This window comes from Etheostoma cragini, chromosome 4 (assembly GCF_013103735.1).
Source record: "Etheostoma cragini isolate CJK2018 chromosome 4, CSU_Ecrag_1.0, whole genome shotgun sequence".
NCBI lineage: Eukaryota > Metazoa > Chordata > Actinopteri > Perciformes > Percidae > Etheostoma > Etheostoma cragini.
Window position 1 is genome coordinate 27,040,625 of NC_048410.1, and position 23,841 is coordinate 27,064,465.

At 41.6% G+C, this 23,841-nt stretch overlaps 1 protein-coding gene across 6 annotated transcripts in view; it reads left to right on the top strand.

Annotated features, from left to right (window-relative positions):
• Window positions 1–23,841, top strand: part of LOC117942658 (plasma membrane calcium-transporting ATPase 1-like) — a 92,091-nt gene that overhangs the window by 26,528 nt on the left and 41,722 nt on the right. For all 6 annotated transcript variants that reach the window (XM_034868243.1, XM_034868245.1, XM_034868246.1 and 3 more), the window contains exon 2: window positions 14,827–15,258. In XM_034868243.1, the coding sequence (XP_034724134.1) occupies window positions 15,063–15,258 (196 nt within the window). In that variant the 5' untranslated portion in view covers window positions 14,827–15,062. The remainder of the gene's footprint in view (window positions 1–14,826; window positions 15,259–23,841) is intronic.

Genomic DNA, 23,841 nt, shown 5'->3' on the forward strand with positions numbered 1-23,841 from the left:
ATGGAAAACCAAAAAAAGCGAGTAGACCCGAGGCGAGTCGAGTAGATACCACGCAGTGGAAAACCGCCATTACATAGGTTCCCTATATTTATGGTGTCTTCTGTTGATCGGTTGGGACAGTAGGCAAACTACAATGGGTCAACTGTGCTGGGTGAGGAGCAGATGTAATCCTTGACCACTTGTTCAAAGCGTTTCATCACTACAGAGGTGAGTGCCACTGGGCAATGTTAGAAAATTCTAACTCGTGTTCTTTGATTTGATGAGGACGGAGAGAGGCTAGAGGTCCAATGGAGAATTAACAAAAGGTTAAATGAAACAGAATGATGACTATGATATGAAAAAGACCCAAAACATGATAACACTGCAGCTGACAGCGGACTTGATCCATGCTTCTCCCTGATGGAGTCACTTCAGTTCAGTACTGAATATTTCTAAATCACGCAGATATTCCCGAGAGTTGAGCGTGATTTCTTAAGCGATAACTCTCTTTATTCGTCAAATTAGACCACAGGATCCAAGGCAGTTTCACCTATTTTCCAACTACCTGAATACGCATTCTTTGTTTCAATCAAGTCCGCCCAGGAGGCACGGCTCCCAAAGGCTGGGACAGCAATTACCATTCCTGTGGGACAATGAGCTGCTTCACGTATGCTAAATGACAGATATGACCTAATCAATTCTTTAGAGTCAGAGGGGGAATGTGAGAGACGACCGGTCTTGATCTCTTCACAGAGACATTTTCCTAACCTGGCTGCAGCATACTTAAACAGAAATACCTTGTTTACAGAACAGTCTTTTTAACTTTTTAAAATACAACCACGGTGGTCATTCAGGCAGGCTGCTCTTTTTTTTATGGGCACAGGAATGATGGTGGATTTCTTGAATGTGGTTATGACAGACTAAGGGCTCCTGCACACTGCCTGCATGGTTAGAAATTGGACCGACACCTATTTTTCAAGCATATTGGTCGCATTTCCAGGCAAAATGGTAAACAAACTACTTTTAACATTGTTTCCCTTTCAAAACATCATGGTTTTAAGATGGTTGAATAAGCACTACCTTGTCCACAGGTAAGTTAGGATGTGGGCGTCCAAACGTAGCCCCGCTGTCTGCCTTCTTCGGTGTTTGAATAATGTTGGCAGGTTAGTGGAGGTATTTAAGCAAGGCAAGACCTGTTAAGTACAGTGTTTTAATCATTGCTCTGAACCCGTCTTTCTCATCGGCACCGTAGGTGGATTGTTATTGCGTTCATAATGTTGCTCCGCAGGCACACTTGAAGTAACATGTCTTTAGCGTTAGCACGGCCGAGTAACGTTAGCGCAACCAAGTAATGTTAGAGGGACAGGCAACAACAGTGGCTAAATTATGCCGGTTGTTAGCAGACTGCTCCCCTCTTGAGCAATGTTGTTCTGGTGTATCTCTGGTCTTTCTTCATCCTCTAACTTTCTTCTCTGTTCTTGAATGTACAGTAGCAAACTGAGCCTCTCCCAGTTTAACAAGACTGTTATGCAACCTGGCTAGCTAGCAGCTATGTTACCCAGCATGCCGTTCAAGTGTAAATGTAAAATTATTAGTGTTTTAGAAATTGTATTTCACACCTGTATTTAACATATTGTTGTGTGCTGTGGTGTTTTATCCTGTTAAAGAGTTAGTTGTTGGTTATTAATTGTTGTGTTATAAAGTCATTAGCGTGAGTGAGAAGGCTGCACAGTTAACAAGGCTCCCGTTCTCGATTCACACACGGATTACTTCTCCCGTAGCGCTCTCTGTGGCAATGGATTGGTATTATGGTATATGAAAGATTAAAATCTTAAGGGAAGTTAATACCTGTATACGGTATACCGCCCAACACTACTGCCATCCAGTCAGCTTTGTGTGGGGGTGGTTTTTTTCTGGCGTGTTTTTAGATATGTCCATCCAGTTTCTACAGGTTTGTCTGCCCCACTGTCTCCGCCTTAATCCATGAAGAAAGTTGTCAAGCGGTCTCTCAGTCTGAAACTCTGAAACCTTTGCATCAACGTTCCTCCAAACCCAGTGTGTGTTGTTGACGTAAGATTAAACTAACCATTGTTGTAGTTAGTAGTTCAGTTGGGAAGGCCTACCCCTCTTCCCCGTCTGATTGGACAGCAGCTGCTGTAACCTAAAGCGTTTAAGATTTTGATCTCACTGTGCTTAGTATGCAAAAACACTGGCACAATTTCAATGTACAGAAAACAGATTTAAACCCTTTGAGTTTATTCTATGAGTTCGGATTATGTGGAACTGCATTTGCAAAAACGGATGAAATTCATTGTTATGAGGGTAACATTACCAGTTAGAGAGAACAAAACTTGTTTATATACAGTACACGTGCAAATCTCTGCTCATATTGGATCGTGTGTCAACCCTTAGACAAGTATTTGAATGCGTTTACAAACTTCAGTGTTTGCAGACGTCAGGTGGAGGTTGATTTCATTTTTATACAGCTGCATATGATCTCTTTTTCATCATTCATCGTCCGTATCGAGTATCCCCGTGGGGGTGTTTGATGAAACATTGATCGTTAAGACACCAGTTGAACCTTGAACAAAATGTAAGCAGCTCAACAGTGTTCAGCCAGTCTGACTCCAGTAGTGCTAAGGCTTTCAACCAATAACGATGCAGAGAGGGTGTGCGTGTGCGTGTGCGTGTGCGTGTGCGTGTGCGTGTGTGTGTGTGTTCCACCGAAGCAAAGCTGAACAGATTTTTCATTTCTGTAATGTAGCCATCCGGTCAGATAGAATTTGTAAATTAAGTTGTGTGAGTTTTAATGAAGTTTGGACAAACCGCATGACTCTGCACTGGCTGTCCAGTGAGGTTTAATGGGTTAAAATTCATATGAGAGACAAATAGGAAACTGGCAGCAAGTCAACACCTGTACTGTTTCTTATGATGAGTCATACCAAGTTGTGTGTGTGTGTGCACATTGAGTCCAGACCTCAGTCTCTATGCAGTGTGGGGATTTCCTTTTTCCACCCTGGTCACATGACTGCAGATATGGGTGTGGTCTCCTGCATTCCTGGCCTGGCTCTCTTATTACTCTGACATGCTGCGACTCTCTCTCTCTCTCTCTCACTCACTCACTCACTCACTCACTCACATACACCCCGACGTCGTCCAGACCAAAACACACACACACATACCGCCTCAGTGTTGGCTGTTTGACGTGCCTTGCATGTGGACATATTTTTGTGTGTGTGTGTCTTGTTGGGTGCAACAAGGAGGGAAAAAAAAGTTTCTCTCTGTGTGCAGGGTGTGGCCAGCAGCGGGTGTGTGTGTGTGTGTGTGTGTGTGTGTGTGTGTGTGTGTGTGTGTGTGTGTGTGTGTGTAGGAGGTGCAGGCTTGTGCTTTAGTATGCAGAGCAGGTGTGTCTGCAGAGGCAGAGAGCAGAGCGAAGGAAGAGGAGGGAGAGCAAGGAGGATAACAGCAGCTGAACAGAGGGGACAGTCTGATTGAAGATAACGAAGAATCAAACCTTTTTCATGACCTGAAACTGGTTGGGTTTTTTGTCAGTCCTTTTTTTTTATATTTATGCAGTCTCAAAACAGAAACATGTCGCTACAAAAGTAACCTTGAATGTTAACCCTCCAGGATTAAATGAGATTCACTGACTGTCTCCGACGTCTACCCAGTTTTGGGGAAGGGGTGTGTCTGACCTCATTCAGGGAATGCTGTTTATCCATGTTCTAGTTTTATAACTGCGTGATGAAATAGACAAAGCTGCAGAGAAGGAGGGACGCAGAGTGTGAAGACAGTGACAGAGAACGATAGTGAAGTGTGTTGATAAGAGGGTGTGTAAGGAACAACTTCCTGAAATGCTGTTTTTAGCGTAATTTGCCCGTAATGCCAGAAGTCCATACATTCTCTTAAATTGCAAGGTTCACATGTGCTCACAACTCCATAATATAATGTCCCATTACCAAAAAAGTTTAAAGCATTGAATCTTAAAATGATCAGGCTGGAGCCAATATACATATAAATCTGAGTTTCTTAGATTTTGACATATACAGTATTTGTCTACACAAGTTTTAAAGAAATGTTTGGTCTTCTGAGGTTTTTATTGTGTAGTCATTCCATGCTTAAGCCTTAAACATGCTGAGTCACCTTCTCCGCCAGTGATTTCCCATCTCAGAGGCTCGGTCATGTTTGAAGATGGAGAATTGGCTTCTTAGAACGTGAAACGTGAGGTGGTCAGGTGTAATGTGATAAAGTAAATCAACAGCCTATATGTGTTTTGCCTAATTATTTTATGTATGTTTTATTGGATCATCTCTAATAAGACAAACCTTATCTTTATTTTTCCGTTTGGCCACTTTGTGTGTGTGTGTTTTTTGTTGTTGTTGTTTTTTGTTTTTTTTTATAATATGCCTAAACTCTAAGTTGATGTCCATTAGGCCTGCACGATATTGGAAAAATCTTACATTGCGATATTTTTTTCCTCCTGCGATATACATTGTCCTATGAAAAAAAAGTCATTTTTAATCGATGACACTTATAGCTCTGTTTGGAAATAATAAACCATTCTCAACTACTACGATGATTTTGTAGGGGAGTGCATCTACATAGAAAAGTATGAAAAAGGATCTTTTCTAATGTGAACCGTTCCTTGTTAAACTTGAATGCTTTACAAAAACCAAAGCAAGTAAGTGCTGTGACTAACGTTACCCTTCTGAAGTGGTTTTGGAGAGGGACATCAGGTAGAAATAGGCTGGTCGACTAGCATGACACCATTGTTTTCATATACTATCAATCCAGGCTAACCTGAATGACAGTGACTGCATGTTGCTTCCTCTAAATTTCAGGTTGTGGTCAACTAGCGAGCCAGCTCATTAGTTTGATAAATTGATCAGACCTGCATGTTACGCGCACTAGCAACAAACTTTGTTTATCCAAGAACTATTAAATCAGTCAAAATAACGTTCTATTAGACACAGATTTCTGTAGTGGATTAGTGTTACGTTTCCAGCGTCACGGCTCCAAACCGTAACGTTAGTGGGGACGAACGGACCCCTTGGTTCTTTAGGCTAACTTTAGTAGCTTTAGCCTGGCTGGTAGCAGTTTTCTGCTTGTTTCTTTAAGCTAACTATATTAGCTTTAGTCAGGCTGGAAGCAGATTTCTGCTTGTTTCTTTAGGCTAACTTTATTAGCTTTTGCCTGGCAGGTAGCAACTTTCTGCTTGTTTCTTTAGGCTAACTATATTAGCTTTAGCCTGGCTGGTAGCAGCGTTCCGCTAACAATCTGTCAATCAGCACATAGGCTTAGCAATGCTAACCATGGCACTGAATACATTAAACTAGACCTGAACTTGTTTTTGAGGTCTTGCCGTGTTTTCATCTTAAATTTTGACCCTCTTACTGTGAATTTTCATTTGAGCAGAGTTCATTAGAACATTTTGGTTGGTTGAAATGTCTTGTTCAAGCGCTCTGCTAACTATGCTAGCTAGTGTTAGCTAGCAACTTAAGGGAAAATCTGCAGACTTCCAACCAGCTCTGTGTACTGCTATATAGTACATGCAAATAAACGGTTTATCTACCGGCAAAACGTAGCTGTGTCAGCCAGTTGAAAATCGTCAACTTTCTCTCTTTAGCGGTTAGCTTAGCACAGCGCCATGAATCCATACAGGACACTGGTTGAGCCGTGTCATCCTCCCCAGCTTTGCCTTTTTGTCCAAATATGGTCACTTAAGGCTCCAAAATAATGTTCTCTGGTGTTGGACTAGTTTTGAATATGGGATTATTGTTAACATCTGATTGTTTACAATGACAATCCTCATGAAAACTTTGGCCACTTTAACAAAAGCCTTTTTAAAATGTTTTAATGAAACATCTAGCATCTAAAAATGATGTGTTAATATACCTCTGATTCCCTAATAATCACATTACATGGTGGGTGTGATTATGTTATTATGTTAGTCAGTGTGAGTCATTCTGCTTCTTGGTTTTGTTTAGTTTAACCAAATGAAATCCGGACAAGTGCGCCTTACACTGCCAAAACACCCATCATGTCCTCACCGAGGCGGATCATTTTCGAAAGCTGTTTACATGCAAAACATACATACATTTGTGCGTTTCCAGGTGTCTTTCAAAAGGTTTCTATCCAAACTGAAACACCAACAATAGAGATACATCTCTTCCTCTTTAGAGTTTTCCACTAGCCGCTGCCCTACTTCAGAATATGATATGGAAGGAAAATCCATAAACATGTGAATCTTTCCATCTCTGCATGATAAGAACACAGCATGAGATAGAATGCCTGTGGCGTTTGTGCTATAAACAAATGTAAAATGGTTAAATGAGTTTGAATAGTTTCAGCATGAATTAAAAAGGCACACACACATATGAGCTGAGTGGCTGGCAGCATGGTGGCTGCATCATAATTTCATCTGGAGTCAATAACAAACCGTTAAGATGGATGAAGAACAGACGCACTGTCTCCGAGGCACTAAAACACACACTGAAACTCTGGTTGCCTATGGCTGCATACATGCTCCATCTATATATAGAGATGGCTGAAGTCGTGACATCACTTCCTGTCTGGCTTCTATAACTTAATACAGTCTCTTATTGAGGCTTTCTTTCTTTCTTTGACCTTTGTTGAAGTCAGTCTGCTGTGTCTGCTGTGTTGCCCCCCAAAAAATTACATTCTATATTAACGCTATTCCTCCGTTCTTAACCAGTTGGTTCCAAGCTAGGGATTTATTAATAACAGGTTGCAACATGAAAATTTAAGAAATGTGTTTCAAGGCTATAAGTAATGTGTAAATCGGTTGCTCTTAAACGTCTAAAGCACCGTCCAATCAAAAGCAATCAGCTGCTGTGTGTAAACAGGAGGTCACTGCATGAGTGAACAGTAACACATAACATCCAAAAATAACCGCTTCAGGGTCAAACTACAAATTTAACTTACCCAACAAGCCTTTTTAAAAATAGGCATGAGCTTGTTTTATTTATCTGCAAACATGCGTGGATATAAATAGGTTTCTGCATTAGTAGTGTTCATGTAGCTAGTTCAGAGTTACAGGAAAATGGGCAAAAATGAAGAAAAAAAAAATACATTGCTTTCTTAGATTTATAATGAGGGAGTGTTAAAAAAAAAAAGCAGAGAGGTCTCTGTAGTCTAGTCGGTGTTTGAACTGTGATTTGTCAGTCCATAGTACAGTATGTTCCGCTGATATTTTCTCTTCTAGTTCTACTTTTAACCCCCACCTTCTCTTTCAATTGTGAAGCTGGATGAATCTCTATGCTAGAGCCACACACCTGTTAATTTCTGTTGACACTGAAACCTAAACCTGCTCCCATTTGGATGCTAAGCTTCCAGTTTGTTTCACCAATGACTGCTGAATTCTTCTCTTCTCATTCACCAGTTGCTCAGAGAGATCTTTGTCTCTTTCTGCCCTTTCAGTTCTTATACTGGTTGACCCATTGTACAGCTTTTTTTTTTTTCTCCATGTACAACCTAAAAGGATGTAAGACCATTCACGCATTAAGAGTAGGCCCCTTCAGAAATCTGGTTAGACCCAATTCAGCCTCTCCAACACACTTTATATGTAACATCTAATGCTACGTGTCAAGCAAAGTGCTAGATATTTTTCTTTTAAACCTGACCATATTTATAATTGTCTATCTGAATGGCCATTAATTTTCTTCAGCTAAATGCTGGTAAAACTGATGCTCTGAATGTTCTTGCTTCTAAGGTGGCTAGCAGTATTAGCTCACTTGGCTCCATAGTAAATGGACTGTTGTTATATAGCTCTTTTCTAGTCTTAACAACTACTCAAAGTGCTATTACATTGTACAGGAACCATTCACACACATTCATATATTCAGCCACACTGTGGTCGAGGCTGCGTCCAAGGCGCCACCTGCTCATCAGAGAAACCCTCACACGCATTTACACTCCAAAGGCGCAGCATCGGGGGAAACTCACGCCACCATGTGGGTCGCAGCCTAAGATATCACGGGTTTACTTTTGATCAGGCGTTTTATGAACCTTGACAAGCATGTCAAGTCCTTCAACCACACTTGTTTATACCACCTCAGAAACATTGCAAAATCAGGCATGCTGTATCCTTAGCTGAGTTAGAACTTATTACACATTCCTTTGTTTATTCGCGTTTGGGTTTGTAATTCTCTTTTTAGCAACTCCGCTCTGTAGATTGCTTCCAGTTGGTCCAAAATGCTGCTGCTGTTGACAAGGTCAGGGAGGTCATGTCACATTACCCCCATCTTGACCTCTGTGCACCGGTTTCCTTAAATTCAAGATCCAGCTCCAGATTATTTCATATAGCGCCATCAAAACATGTTTTTCTGTACATGTATTATTGGATTTTAGTTTGCATTTAACTTTGTCTTTGAGGAGTTTTATGTGAATGCAGAGGACTGTTTCCTTTTTTTTGTTGATGCTTTGAGTGGATAATGATTGACGCCGTTGACTTTCATTTGAATTTTGACTTGTTTGAGATTAAGTACGTTTGGTTTTTAGAGTTATATTAATTTGTGGGTGTTTTTTAGACATCTGCTGCACCCTTTCGTTGTCAGCAGATCGCTGAGGTCTTCAGATCAGGGCTTGATCTTGTACAAAGCTGAAAATAAGGGGACAGAGCTTTTCAGTCCCTGCAGGAGTTTGCAGACTTTTTTGAGATTGTTGCTGCCCAAAATGCCTGGTGTTGCGGGAGCTTTTGTAAAAAAACAAACAAATGTTTATAGTGCGTTTGTTGCAATGAAGTTGTGAGAGACAGAGAAAGTTGCAAAAGAAGATGCGATTTTCTTTTCTTTTTTTGTATAGTTAGTTTAAAAATTAAAAGAACTTGTTTTGGGGAGACTAAAAAAAAAACTACCGTAGGCTGAATATTGGACTTGAACTTATCATTGCACTTACAATAACAAGCATAGCTGTCCTCAATTAAGGTCATGCTGTACATGTCATCACCGGTTTTTCCTATATCCACCGTGCGTGTCTGTCTGTGTGTTTCTGTGTGTGTGTGTGTGTGTGTGTGTGTGTGTGTGCGCGTCCGTCAATAGTGGGGAGGGGGGGGGGGGGGGGGGGGGGGGGGGGGGGGAACTGAGCAGCGGCCCCGCCCGCTGCAGAGAGCGAGCCAACAGGATTGAAACGGCAGCAGCTTTCAGCGACATCAGAGTGAAAAATCGTTACAGCGTACATTGATGTTAAAATGTGTACAGGTTGTCATTGTGACAGTCCGAAATGTTTTTCTCGGTCTTTCGCTGTACATTTTGTCGCTAAATCTGATATGTTCAAGTCACACACGTCTTGGTAAACAAGAACATGAAGATGGCGACGAACGTGTGACGTCAACCCGTTCTCAATCCCGCTTGGTCATTAGCTCTCAGAGTCACATACTGATACAGAGTCTGTTCCTGGGACTGCTGGGATTGGTTGAAGTCAGGGAAAACGCCGGTGATTGGCCAAAATTGTGGCATGGACCAAATTCCCGGTGATTGGTTGAATCCGTGTGAATTGGCGTGAAATCCTGGAGGGACTGGCTTTTGAAACAGTAGCTCCTATGCTGAATTCCATTTCTCCATCTTACCCCTAGGCCCTACCCCTTTGCCCTTTAAACCAAGGGGTAAGGACTAGGGGTGAAAACATACCCCTATGAAATGGGACAGCACTTGGTTCCATCACCATACAGTATTGATCACAAACTTCCAAGATGCCGTCTCTGTCTGTCGATTGCGTGGGTTTCGACTACAGTGTCATTTGCATTTCAGTTATAACCGTTTTTAAATGTCATTGATGTTCAGAATTTTTTTTTCTTAACAACAATCTGTCTTTATTGCCCAATCAAGCAAGCTAGCGATTTTTAAAAAGTTTCAGTTAAGAACATGGTTGCAAGTATATATGTACAGGACTGCATGTACCACAAAACAAGACTGTTGTAACTTTTAAATCGATTATTTAAGCCGAAAATACTTACATTTATGGGTCTCTCTGGTCGATGCGTCAGCCGTTCTTGCCTGCTGTACAATAGCCCTTGTTTACAAGTAAGCTCCTGTCCTCACTTGGTTTTAAAAGGCTATACAGCCCTCGGTCTTAGCCCTACCCCTCGGTCGAAGTAGGTATTGGGACACCACGCGCAAAACCAAGGGGAAGGGGTAAGGGTAAGATAGAGAAATCAGATTTAGCGCTAGTCTGGGGAATTCTTTGACTCATGATTTGAGAGTGGCGGCCTCTATTGATATTTTTACAAAGCATCTTTCCAGTCCGGCATTCGTTTAGCCGCCTTGTTAATAGCATTATGTATTTTTCAGTTCCTTGCTTTTGTGGTTTATTGTGATTTCTATTGGGCCGGGTATGGTTGGGTTTTAATGTATTCACTTATTTGGCCTGTGAAGCACTTTGTGACCCTTTCTGTGATACGTGCTATGTAAATAAACTTTACTAACCTTACTTACTAACAGTTTGACAGAGCTAGTGGAGCGAGCGTGCGTGTCCTAGCCTGCGTTAATCAAACATTTGCTCGTTGCTGAGTCACATGACGGGCAAGAAAAGGTGTGCGTACACGTGTAAATCTGTGTGTCAGCAGGTGTGTCATTAGATCTCAAGATTGGAATGTTGACCTTTGGGCTGAAGTGGGAATGTGTTGGTGGAGTTAGCAAACTATAAAGGTAGGTAGGTAGGTAGGTGTGTGTGTGTGTGTGTGTGTGTGTGTGTGTGTGTGTTGTGGTGTGTGTGTGTGTGTGGCATTTCTTTCATAAGTCTCCCAAATTCTTTATTTATCAAAAAAACCTTTATAAATTTCATATTTAACTTTACTCAAGGTAACCTACCAGAAGTAAAACAGAACACAGACCGCTACATATTAAACATAAGTAGGAATCGCATGTTCATACTAGCATCATTGTGGCCAAATTATCACAGTAAATGGTATTACTAAATACTAAATACTACTATTAGTACAAACACCACCACCACGGTCACCTTGGATTTAATGGAACCTGACCAACTGAACTGTGAAATGTAATGTGAAGTTATTTTGGACTCTGCAAATGAACTACCACCAAAAAGCAGGTCGGTTATTTCAACACATTCTGCACTAGTACTCCCTTCATCAGGTAAAGTTCATGAATTGATTTTTAATGTGCAGAGTTTAAGATCTAATCCACTCCGACTCCAGACTTTGTATTAAGCAATTTCCGCTAGGAATTAATAGTTAGAATGCGCAGCATTAAAACATAACCGCGACGGACCAAAGGGCCACGAGCACCACTCCGCCGTCTCCACACCATCTCCACACAAGTAGCACAGCCACAGTTTAATGCTGCCCAGTGAGGAAAGATGTAATATCATGTCACTGTCAGTCATGTAAAATGCACGCCTTCTTCCACTTAACGTTACGACTCAGCACCCATGAACTAGCTGCGCATCACTAGGTCCACCAGCTCCTGCAACTTATTACTTCACTGTAACTATTTCTGGCCTCTTCTTTTTTACTAAATTGCCGATTGTTTTTAATTCTGTCCTAATTGATTTTACTCTTTTATTTTTATTTTTATTGCTTACTGTTTGATTGTCCCTTTGTTCTAATTGCTTAAATGTAAAACACTTTGAGATTGCCTCTGTGTTTGAGATGGGCTCTATAAATAAAGATGCCTTGCCTTTTAGTGTAGGCGCCAACTATGCAGTACAATGTTGCTTCCAATGCAGTATAAAGTAGCATAAAATGCAAGTACAAGTATTTAAAAATTGCACTTAACCCTTGTGTTTTCTTCTCATCAACCATGGAAAAAAAACATTTTTGGTCACTTTTTTCAACATTATTTCTGCTTTTTCCGACATTTTTTGTCCCTTTTTTAAATTTGTGGTTGTTTAAAAAAAAAACGTTTTCGACGGCTCATTTTTTGACATTTTTTTTTTTTTACTGAACTTTTTTAAAACGGGTCAGTTGGACCCAAGGACAACATGAGGGTTATGTACAGTACTTAGTTATATCTCGCCACTAACAATAAGCCAGTGTATTCTTTACGAGCACTCGATTCGTCACGTTGAGTCAATACCATTGTAATACTGTAGGTAGTATTCACTCTGAGTTTATTTAGCGGAACCGTGGGATTTCATCCATAGTTGGGAAAACTAATCCAAGTTTGAAGAGCAGCTAGAAAACTGCTGTATTTATCTCCATATGATGGATGTTAAGCTCCGTGTGTATCAGTATCTCCATTAACGATACGCTAACCAGTGCTGTTGCTTTAATATGAATCCAAATTATTCATGTAGAATTTATGTACCTGTTTGGTCTATTTTAATTAAATACTTGTACACTCCCTCTTCTTAGTCCCTGCATAATTAAGCAATCTCATTATCTGTAATTAACACGTTCCATCACAATGACATCACCAACTATATGTGTAATAATCTACAACAAACATTAATGTAGTGCGGTCTGTGGGCGGTTTATTTCATTTATTTCTCTGTTGTCTCATTGTAATAATGACTCAACTTCTGGTCGATGAACAGCAGGCTAATAATTAGTGAATGCTGAGAGAGGGCATTTGTTGTCCTGGTCTCTACACACACACACACACACCACTCTGACACTTACGGAAGCTGATTAGCGGGACATCAAATAATCTAAAAGACAGAAACCTTTTTAAGAACTTGCACAGTAGGCCATGTAAAGAAAAACAACTCTGCTGTTGTGTTACAAATTTTCTGCATCTGCGGTCTAATTTACTTGACTTTCACCGGAAACACAAACATGAATGTGCTAAATGCGACGTGCACTCCCCGAGTTTATATCTTGTTTATTGAGTCTATTTAATGAAGAGTTAATGAGTCCTGACTCCAGTTCCTGATTTAGTTGCAGGATTTAGTTCCTGAGGGACGTACACAGAACCCTCTCCCAGACTCCACAGAGGCCTCGGAGGTACAAACGGATACAGTTGGAACAAATCAACAGAAGCCTGTGGTGTTCAGAGTGACAATCCCGGATGTTTTGGTGCCCTGGGCGAAGTCTCATTCAGCGCCCCCCGCTGAATAAATTAGGCTACTCTGAAATGCAGTAAATGTGCATTTACACATTGCAAAACGGAGTGAATAAAAAGTGCATCTACTTTTAAATTGTTTGAGTTGTCGGCCTGTACGTCCACAAGTGTGAAAACTGAATGATCAATTTTATTTATAATATCAAATCATAGCAGAAGTTATCTCAAGACATTTTCCAGATAGAGTAGATGGAAGACCTAACAATTGTAGAACATACTGAGCCTTAGTTCTGTCTGTTTTGTTCTTTTTTAGTTCTAGTTTCTGCATTTTAAGGGATAAAAGCTGGCAGTTTAAAGTAAAACCTATGTTTGTATATAAGTGGGAGAAGCGTTTTTAGCCTCACCCAGTTCCAGAAGTAAATGTCCCATTAGTTTTCTCCTTAGGCGTCGTTGTTAGGTGATTGACAGTTGAGGCTCTTTGAGTTTTGGGTGGCGAAAAACTTTCATGGTTGTCCGATTGTGTTTGAAAATACATGGTACTTTGATTCAAAAGAAGAAGAAGGTACAAGGTTGTGGAGAGAAGTCAACTTTGACTCCTAAGGTGGATTTTGGCTCATGGGTATCGTAGTTTTAAAATCCTTCTGCCAACCAAAAGGACCTACGATTGAACATTATAGGCTTGTTAAGGATAGTTGTGGATAGGTATGGCAGGGCTGTGGTATTAGACTGGATTAGGTTGTACAAGTTCACCTTTTAATGCAGTTTAAAATGCTATAAAATTTCCCTCCTTTATATAATTGACTTTTCAACCTGTGGTACTGTAGTGATGCTGCTCACTCTGTGGACCAAGTGCCAATACACAAGCCTTTGGCTCGGTTCCTAACTACCCTGTCAAGTACGAATAACAAAAAGCCGTAACTTTAACCCCTTAAAGGAAAACCAGCCATGTTAAGTATTCAGTGTCCACTTTTAATGCTCTTGAAATGGCTCCGTGGTCCCCCAGTTTGAGGACCACTGACACAAACATAACTCTGGAGAACTGTGTGCGTGCGTGTGTGTGCGTGCGCGTGTGTGTGTGTGTGTGTGTGTGTGTGTGTCCACATACAGTAGAGACGAGGCTGAACTGTCCACTGTCTTTAGCCCTGACCTCTCTGCAGCAGAGCATTAAACTATGGCCAACATCGTGTAGTTTCTTATTTGTGTTTGTTTGTGTGTGTGCGTGCACGTGTGTGTGTGTGTGTGTGTGTCCATGACGGACCACTGAGCGGGGGAAAAAGTGGAGGACAGCCTTTGATGTGCACTTACATGATCCGTGGTGATGGGCTAGAACGCCACACACACACTGACGCAGTCATGTTTGCCCTTTGTTTTGTGTATCATACTCAGCTTGATTTTGATTGGCTCTCTGAGCTGCATTGTGTTCATCAGCAGTACATAGTAATCCAGCTTCCTTGTTATTGTACTCAATTGTTTTTTTAATACCTTTGGTGATATTGATGAACTGTTTTATTTTTCCTGTTTTCCTTTTTTGCGATGAAAGAAATGCTGTTCTTTCTACGTCAGTCATAACCTTGGAGCTGACGGTTCAAGCAGAGCAGATACTCTATTTGTTACCCATTTATACATCTCAAAGGAGCATTGCGAACCGATAATCCGTTTATATCTAACGACCTCAGTGTTTCAGCGGCCTCCTCTAATAATCTGAGATGAGAAACCCTCCTCTAATTGGCCCAATTAGACTCTGTGCTATTAATTAGTAAGAATCAAACCAAGTCTAAGCCGATCTGTCTGCTGATGATGATGTTCCGACTGCTTCCTGTCTGCTTCATAAAATCATCCTGTTTTCCTGTTTCTGTTTCCTCTGCAGCAAGAAGAACATGTTTACTACCCTGTTTCTATGGTAACCCAAGAGGAGCATGCACGTCCGGGTCAGGAGTTAACCTCAGCGCTCATCTCCTCCGCCTGACTCCTGTGAGAACTACACTACCCATAATTCCTGTAAACTGACAACCCAATTTGACACTTAGATCAGTTTAAGAAAGACACTCAGAGGAGCAAAAACTACGACGACACTACCACAACGCTGCTGTGAGGACGACCAACATGGCCAACAACACGGCAGACCACCCTCCGGGGAACTCGGTGGCAGAGGGCAACCATGACGGGGACTTTGGGGTGACCGTGATGGAACTGAGGGAACTGATGGAGCTGCGGAGCGCAGAGGCCGTCAACAAGATACAGGACGTGCACGGAGACGTGCAGGGCATCTGCCGCCGCCTGAAAACATCCCCTATAGAAGGTGAGACACATCCATCACACCAAACCATGTCCATTTCCACTTCCGCTCACACATTAGGCCGTTAAGCTACTGTTAAACTCTTAACATTTTACTTTATATTATGTGGGGGATGATTTTGCCTAAACTAATACATGAGTAGTATCCTTTTGGGGGTGTCAATGTCAATGTCAATTTTATTTCTATAGCACATTAAAAACAACAGCAGTTGACCAAAGTGCTGAACAGGGTCAATGTCAAATACATAAATAACAAAAGTAAAAAACCCTCCAACCAAAATACATCACAGGGAAACAAACAACAACACTTTAAAACTTCATAATCCAGGCTAACGAGGGTTAAAAGCTGCAGCAATCAGGTGCATCTTAAGCAGTGATTTAAACGTTTGTAGAGTCTGTGCAGCTTTAATATGCCTGGGGAGGTTGTTCCATAAGGTGGGGGCACCCACTGCAAAGGCTCTATCGCCCTTATTTTTTAGCCTTGATCTAGGGACGTCCAATAGAAGCTGATTTGACGACCTCAGCGTTCTGACAGGGTGACAGGGATTCGGTGAGGAAGGCACAGTCCAGACAGTTGAAAGTTATTACACCACACACACGCCTGGTAAAGCTTTGTAATGTTTTTTTTCACCGACTCGTATTGTTCTTGGGTCTGTAGCAAAGGATTCTGGGCCTTGCAAGTGTCTGCGCCTTAGGCTGCGGGAATCACTGTTTGATTTCATACTTAATTTAATCAAGACATTAATCAATATTAAAGTCAATGGGTTGAATCATGAGTTGGCATGCCACTGATTTGAATCTCACCCAGTCAAAGCTGGGCTGCTTGTTCGAGGCTGATTACACTAACCATGCAGGCCTGCAGGGACCCTCAAAAGCCCCAAGTTCACTGTCTGCACCTTTCAACTGGTCTGCACTTTTTACTGATCTTGTGACCCGGTCTTGCCTTTAATACAGATCCAGTTGAACTCCCTAACAAAGCCCAACAGCAATTAGAGTTCTTGCCCTTGAGCCCCCCAATAGATATTTTGTTTTGGTGCATTGTTGTACAGAGCAACATAATAATAATAATAATTCTAATTTTGGTACCGCTAACACACACATCGGGAGGTGACAATGTGTGAGCCATAAAATGAATTCTTACAAACAGACAACATTTCTGGTAAAAGATGAAAACACTCCTTATTTTGTGATGATAGATGATCAGTTTGGGTTTCAGTCAGAGCTTCATGTGAGGCCAGAAAATGGCCGACATGCTGCTGTTTGTTATTTTGCTCCCCCTCTCATCTTTTTGATCCGTGTGTGTGTGTTTGTGAGTGTGTGTTGCAGACATCGGCCCATTCCAGGATTGAAATTAGTTCCAGCCCGTTCCCCTAATGGCTCCATAGATCATTGCTCTGTTCCATTTAGTAATCAGAGGACAGCTGTAGGCTGTAGTCGCGTCCTCTACGCAAGAAAATTACTCACTTTAATGAAGAAACTGTAATTATATTTTCATTGTAGTGAGGGAGGGAAGGAATAGGAAAAAAAAGAAGGGGGGAAACCTTAATGTAAGATTGAGAGCAACACACCTTGAAGATGACTGTTACAGTTAACAAGAGTGGTACTGGACGAGAATCACTCCTGTTTCAATTCAGGCACTCTGTCGTTTGTTATCAGTCCTTCATCAGCATCATTCTCAGCGTGGACTTGTTTTTGGGTGTTGTCCATGTTTTCATCTTTAACTCTTTCACCGTGTGGTTTTTCTTAAAGGTCCTGTTGTATCAAAATGTCACTTTATGGTTTTTTTTAACATTAATATTAGTTCCCCCTAGCCTTCTTATTGTCACCCAGTGACTAGAAATGGGGGTAGGTGCAAACCGAGCCCTGGGTAGCCTGATCTGCCTTTGAGAAAATGAAAGCTCAGATGAGCCGATCTGGAATCTTGCCCCTTATGAGGTCATAAGGGGAAAAGGTTACCTCCCCTTTTTCTGCTTTGTCCGCCAAGAGAATTTGGCCGGCCCATGAGAAAGAGAGCGGCATCATGGCTTGCAAACAAGCAAAGCACGGCAGTTGGTCAAGGGCACACCCCTACTGTCCACCTTGCCCCCCCCCCCCCCCGTTGTCCTCGTAAATAGCATTTAAAGCTACAGACCCAGAAATAGCTCATCCTTAGGAAAGCTCATTGTGGTACTGGCGCTAGTGGCTGTAATTCTGCACCAAAGCTGAACTTCAGGATAGAGACTTCAGATACAGTATTAGGGGACCACTAAGGTCTATATAAAAGAGATTTCAGATACAGTATTAGTGGACCACTAAGGTCTATATAAAAGAGATTTCAGATACAGTATTAGGGACCACTAAGGTCTATATAAAAGAGATTTCAGATACAGTATTAGGGGACCACTAAGGTCTATATAAAAGAGACTTCAGATTCTGTATTAGTGGACCACTAAGGTCTATATAAAAGAGACTTCAGATACAGTATTAGTGGACCACTAAGGTCTATATAAAAGAGATTTCAGATACAGTATTAGGGGACCACTAAGGTCTATATAAAAGAGACTTTAGATGTTTTCTACCGAGCACCGGGCGTTTTCAGTGTATTCAGGGGGGCCGACAGCTAGAGGATCAAGGAGAGATACCCACGATTTGAGACAAAAATTAAATCATGCTTAAAGCATGCAGGAACTCCTAGTGCACCTTTTAATGAGTTAATAGAAACATTTTGGTTGCCTACAAATGTCTTCAGGGTTCAGTTGCAGCTTTTCAAACACAACTAGCTAGCTAGTGCTAGCAATAGCTGATGACTTAAGGGAAAGTCTTCCTATTTTCAACCAGTTCTGTGTACTGCCGTACATGCAGATGAAGGGCGCCAGTACAGGAGGTCCATGTTTACTCGCTGGAAGACTTGTTGGGTTAAAATCGGCGAGTTTAGCTTAGCGCAGTGCCATTGAAACCATAAACAACACTGGTTTAGTTGTGTCATCCTCTCCAGCTCCGCCCACTTCCCCAAATTCTCGGCCACTTCTGGCTCCAAATTCCAAGAATGGCGACAGCCAAAATGCAAACCGCTGGCTTCAAAATTGCATTCCACAAACCAATGGGTGACATCACCAATGCTGCGTCTATTATTTTTTACAGTCTAAGGTTTTACTCCAGGCCCCAGAGGGCTGGGGGCAGCAAACACAACTTGAACAGCTACTGTGTCAGAGAAGAAATGTGTCAGAAGAATACATTTTCTAGTGTGCAACCAAACACACTAGGGGATGAGAGGATTCATCGCCTCATGTTGTGTTATTAAAAAGAGGAAGTAAATAGTTGGCCTTTTAATCGGCCTGATTTCATGCTGTGGACAGCACTGTACAAGGAGTTTTTTACCCTGGTGCCAATGCATTGCATTTCCTTTGGCTGTGTCACAATAAAATCCACCCTATGGTTAGCGCGTCTAAAACTTTTAACGCAACATCAGCAAGAAATCAGCAAGAAATGGTGCGTTTGCATTAGCCTTCAAGGTCAAGTGTGTAAGATTTAGGACAATCTATTGGCAAAAATGGAATATATAATATTAAGAGCTGTGTTTTCATTACTGTATAATCACCTGAAAATAGGAATCATTGTTTTCATTACCATAGAATGAGCGGTTTAAATCTACTGTACTCGGGGAGCGGGGCAGCCATGGTGCACTGCCACGTTTCTACAGTAGCCCAGAACGGACAATCCAAACAAGATAGGGCCATTTGTGTGTTTTGTGTCGGCCACCGTAGTTGGCCACCATGCCTGGCACACAGGAGAAGTTTCAGTTGGGTGTAATCTTTAACCTCACTGCTAGATGCCACTAAATCCTACAAACTGAAGCTTTAACCTGTGAATACATAGTAATCTATGGTAATCGAAGGTCCTATAAATCTGGTGCAGGAAGGTGGACTTTGCCACTTGCAGCAAACGCTAGTATATGGAGAGGTATTGTATATGGTGGACCACGGTATAACAAAGTGGAGGAAAACCTGAAAATCCTAAGAATTTAACTTGATTATCAGTGTTGTCGTCTGCATTAGAAAGAGCTAGCGTCTGTGTTTCTGTGACAGAAGTGACGCCTGCGTGAAACCAGAGTTTCACTCAGCGATTATCTAGCGAATATCACCCCCAGTTTCTCACCTTACCTGATTCCTTACACGGATCTGTTTTTTTTTGGTGTGTTTGTGCAAACACAGTTCTGAGCTGAAGCTGAGATGAATCATGTTTCTCACATCCTCAAACAGAACAGATAATGTTCTACTGTCTGAAAGCCAGGTGACTGCAAGCCGACCTGATCTGCTTAGCAACAGAAGCGTCATGTTAGCAGTTAGCGACGTTCACACTTCAATATATATAACTGTGTTTCTGCATCAGCCCAATGTTCTGGCTGTGAATAGTGAGATGTTTCTCCTTCTTCAGTTGCTGTCACTTTTCTGTCAAATCGGCTGCTGATTGGATGCTGAGCTGACTGTCAGTGTTCAACCTGATCACACACACCTAAGAAAAACACACACACACAGGGCTCAGACGCTGACGTGCCACCCGCTGGTTAATGTGTATTGATGAATTGGTCTGCAGCCTCTTTGGAGGTTATTGATCGGTCCTCATCATTTTACTAAATCTGTGGATTACATGTTGAGAGGACATGCAGCCTCTGAGCAGGAAACACATTGACAAAAACTTTATTTAAACACGACCTGGGTTACAAAGACCTTCACAGAGACACATACCGACCTAAAAATAAACGACTATTTCAGGAAAATGTTAATTAATGTCACACTTCTCACTTGATAAGAAGACAGGAAATGATTTATTTTGGTCACTTTTATCACTTTTCTTCCTTCATGTAAAGGAGCTCGTATCTTCAGACAAACATCCAGGACCGAGAGCTGAACCTGGCAGATATAAATGGATTCAAACAGTCACTGACGTTGAGTTGTATGCAGAGTGAAAGCACAAACAGTGTGGACGTTGCAGAGATCTTTGGGCTGATATTTGCACACACACACACACACCCACACACACACCCACACACACTTACACACACTTTACACACAGTAGTAGTGTAAGTAGGTTCCGAGGTTCCTCGGCCTGCTGGCATGTCGGATCTTTCGAGCTCTCTGGTGTGAGAAGTCAGCAACCAATCTGAGATTCAGCTTGAGCTGCATGACCCGGGTCTCATTTACTCTAACACACACACACATACACACACACACACACATACACACACCCCCTCAGGTTATCCATGTCTCTGTCAGTTGAAGTGGAAAGCTCCTCTTAGCGATCAGCTAGAGGGAGAAAGACACCAAGCCATGCAACCCTCTTTGTGTCTTCCTTTTCTTTTCTTTCTTCACTCTGCCACATCTCTTATAGTGAATTAAAATAAACTGTTTGCTGTAGTCGATCTCACCCTCTGAAATTCTCTTTCCAGACTTTGCAAAAAGCTGAAACGAGCTAAGGAATAGAAATCCATCCACCCATCCATTAGTTCCACCCGCTCGTCCTTGAGGGTCAGGGCTCACATCGGGGAGAGAGGCAGGGTACAGTCAATCACAGGGCTGAGGAATACAAATGTAAACTATACTGTATGTACTGAGATATACAAATGTAAAATTAATGTGCATTTGTTGGGTAAAAGGGTTCAGTTATATTTGCCTGAGGATTTCTTTTGTCCTTTCGTTGCATCATTCCGCAGCAGAGGATGAGTGTCTGTATTAAAGGAATTTTCAAGTCCCATAACTGAGCATTCATTGTTCTGAAAACCATTTCAGGGAAATAATGCATTACAGTACATCTGGCTTGTGCTCTACAAAACCGAATAGCACACATGAAATGTCTGACTACATGGCGAGACAATATAGTCACAAACTGGGAAGCTGCTAATTACTTTGAGGATTCTGGAAATACCTTTTTAGTTTTTGTTAAATAATAATCCGTGTCTTTCATAAATCTTTGTGTGTGTATGTGTGTGTACATTCATGTGCGTGACCTCCGTGCCCTTGTATGCTATTACTCCACATATCTTCATGCATTTTTAAGCAGAGTGAAAGAGCTTTTGATTCCAGAGAGACCAAAGGAAATATTCCAGTATATGACATGTGATATTAACAAAATGCAGAATACTTACTCCAAAATTCTGTTGGGTCGGATGTTTGTAGCAGAACAAACTTTAGAGTCACATATATAGATAGAGAAATATAATCAAAACCATAGTGACCATATGTTGAGTACGGCTTCTGTAGGAGTTACCACGGCAACTGTGCAAATTGTCCCATGTCTCACACATGGAATAAACTGTCCAGTATCAGACATTTACACAATTAGCTAGCTTGCTTGCTAGCTGGTCAGCTACCACCACAGACAGAATCTATGTAACTATGTGGGAAGCTGAATGAACGTTACTAAACCTAACGTGAATACAACTTTTATACATTAACTCATCCGTGAGATATATTTCCTTTTTCTATGTTGGTTGTGGCAGAAAATTACATATTTGACGTTTTAAGACGTGTGACCTCGGGCAGACTCCCATCATTGATTTAAAAGCGCAATTGCACCGCCTCTGACATTTACTGTGAACTCTGAACACATCTTAACAGTTGATACTCTTAGTTTTGGTACTTGAAATTGGTTGGATACAGATGAAGTGTGAAATGAATATCATTTGTCAGATACAGCTTCTAGCCTTGGCATTGGTATCATTTGTCAGATACGGCTTATAGGCGCGCCATTAGTGTCATTTGCTTCTGTGTGTGTCAGCACCTTTGGGGCAGAAGGGAAAGGAAAAAAGCACTGCAGGATGATAAAAAAAGAGATTACAGCAAAGAGAGAACTGGTAGATGAACTGCAAAGGTGGTAGAGGAAGGAAAAAGGAAGCAGTCCCGACAACATGGAGGAGAGAGAAGGAGAAAACTGTGGACATCAAACAATCTGTGTAATAAGCCTGGGCATTAACGGAAGGGAAAGATGGTAGCTGCATGTTGGCTGATTTTTTTTTTTTGGGACCGATGGAGTCATAAACATCTGTGAGAGGCGTGTGGCTGGAACATCATCTCAGAGCTTTACTCTGCATCTCCATGGGGACGCCGACACCAAATGAAACCCGTCGCCGATCAAACCAACCTTTGGACCACACAATGAAAGCTGTCGATGACTTTGACAACTGCTGTATTTTTTAAAAAATCTTTGCGCGTTTCTGCTCTTGCTCTGAACCACAGATGCACTCAGTTGTGTTGGTTATACTGTCTCTCAGACAGACTGCTGCTTTTACACAGAAGTACATTCAGGTACACGACAGAGTACTGTGTTGCTACTGTAGCTTTTAAGTTTTCCTTCTTTTTTTTTATCTCTCACACCATTGTATCATCTGCCTTATGTCATTTAATTAACCTCACCACACATCACTTCTAGTCTAATGTCACCTCCTCTCACTTTATCCTATCTCATGTGATTTTATTGCATCTCATCTCAGTCACCTTTGGCTTACCATCTAATTAAGGTTTCTTCACAAAATTGATGAGGAAACTAGTAGCTTTGTGTGTGTCATGGCTGAATACTACTCTGAAAATACACAAAACCTGAAAACAGCAGAAACCAGTATCTGGTATTTCTACCTGATTACAGAGTCAAAGAAAAGAGAAAGATGGAGAGAAGTCACAAAAAAGAAGGAGGGGAGGTCGCCATTCAGTTTGGAATCATCAGAGAAGAAATAAGAGACCATTAATAAAACAAATGAAGGCAGAATCACGGTCATGCTGACTTACAGGGTCCTCATTCATGGGAAATCCTGGCAGTGCAGCCTGTTGACATTCAGATCACGTTCCACTGCACATCTCCCAATTCCACCAAGGAACCACAGCAGCCATGTTGCTGCCTACACAGCCGTGCAGAGGAAGTCCCAGATTTCCAGGTTATTACTGAAAAACGCCCAGACTTATTAAAAAGAAGCACGTGATTTGAACTAGTTTTCATTCAGACTTGCGCCCTGCGCACCCAGACAAGAAGTCGCTGCAAATTAATACTCTTTACTGAATTTAAAGTTAAGGTCTTGTGGTGACGAGATCAGCTCAGATAGTCCCCCTTTTGCAGAGAGAATGAATAATGATTCATAAATTGATGATTTAATAATAAACTGCAAATGGGGTTTTTAAGTCCTGCTCTGTTCCCTTTTGTGAGCAACTGGGTCGACTGAGACATCTTTCGGTTTTTTTATTGTCTTTGTATGGAGAATGACTGAGCAGTTGGGTATGAGTCACTGCTGGAAAATGACAGTCACAGCTCTGGAATCAATAACTCTCATATATTGTTTGGTCTTCAGAGAGCCGAGGGTCGCAAATAGCCTTCTGCAAAAAGTCAGGAAGAGAAACATCGGACAGATATTGAAGAAATCCCGCGACTGATATTTAAAGGAGTTTGTAGGCGGTGATCCTACAGGACATATTCCATCCTACTTATCCAAACCTTATTTTTTTCTAAGGGTCTGCAGTATCTTCCTGTGAGCCAGCTGATCCAGATCCTGATCAGGTGGTGTTGTATTGACGTGGAGTATGTTGGATCTGGTAAAGCAGCAGATTGTGGGTACGGGGGGGGGGGG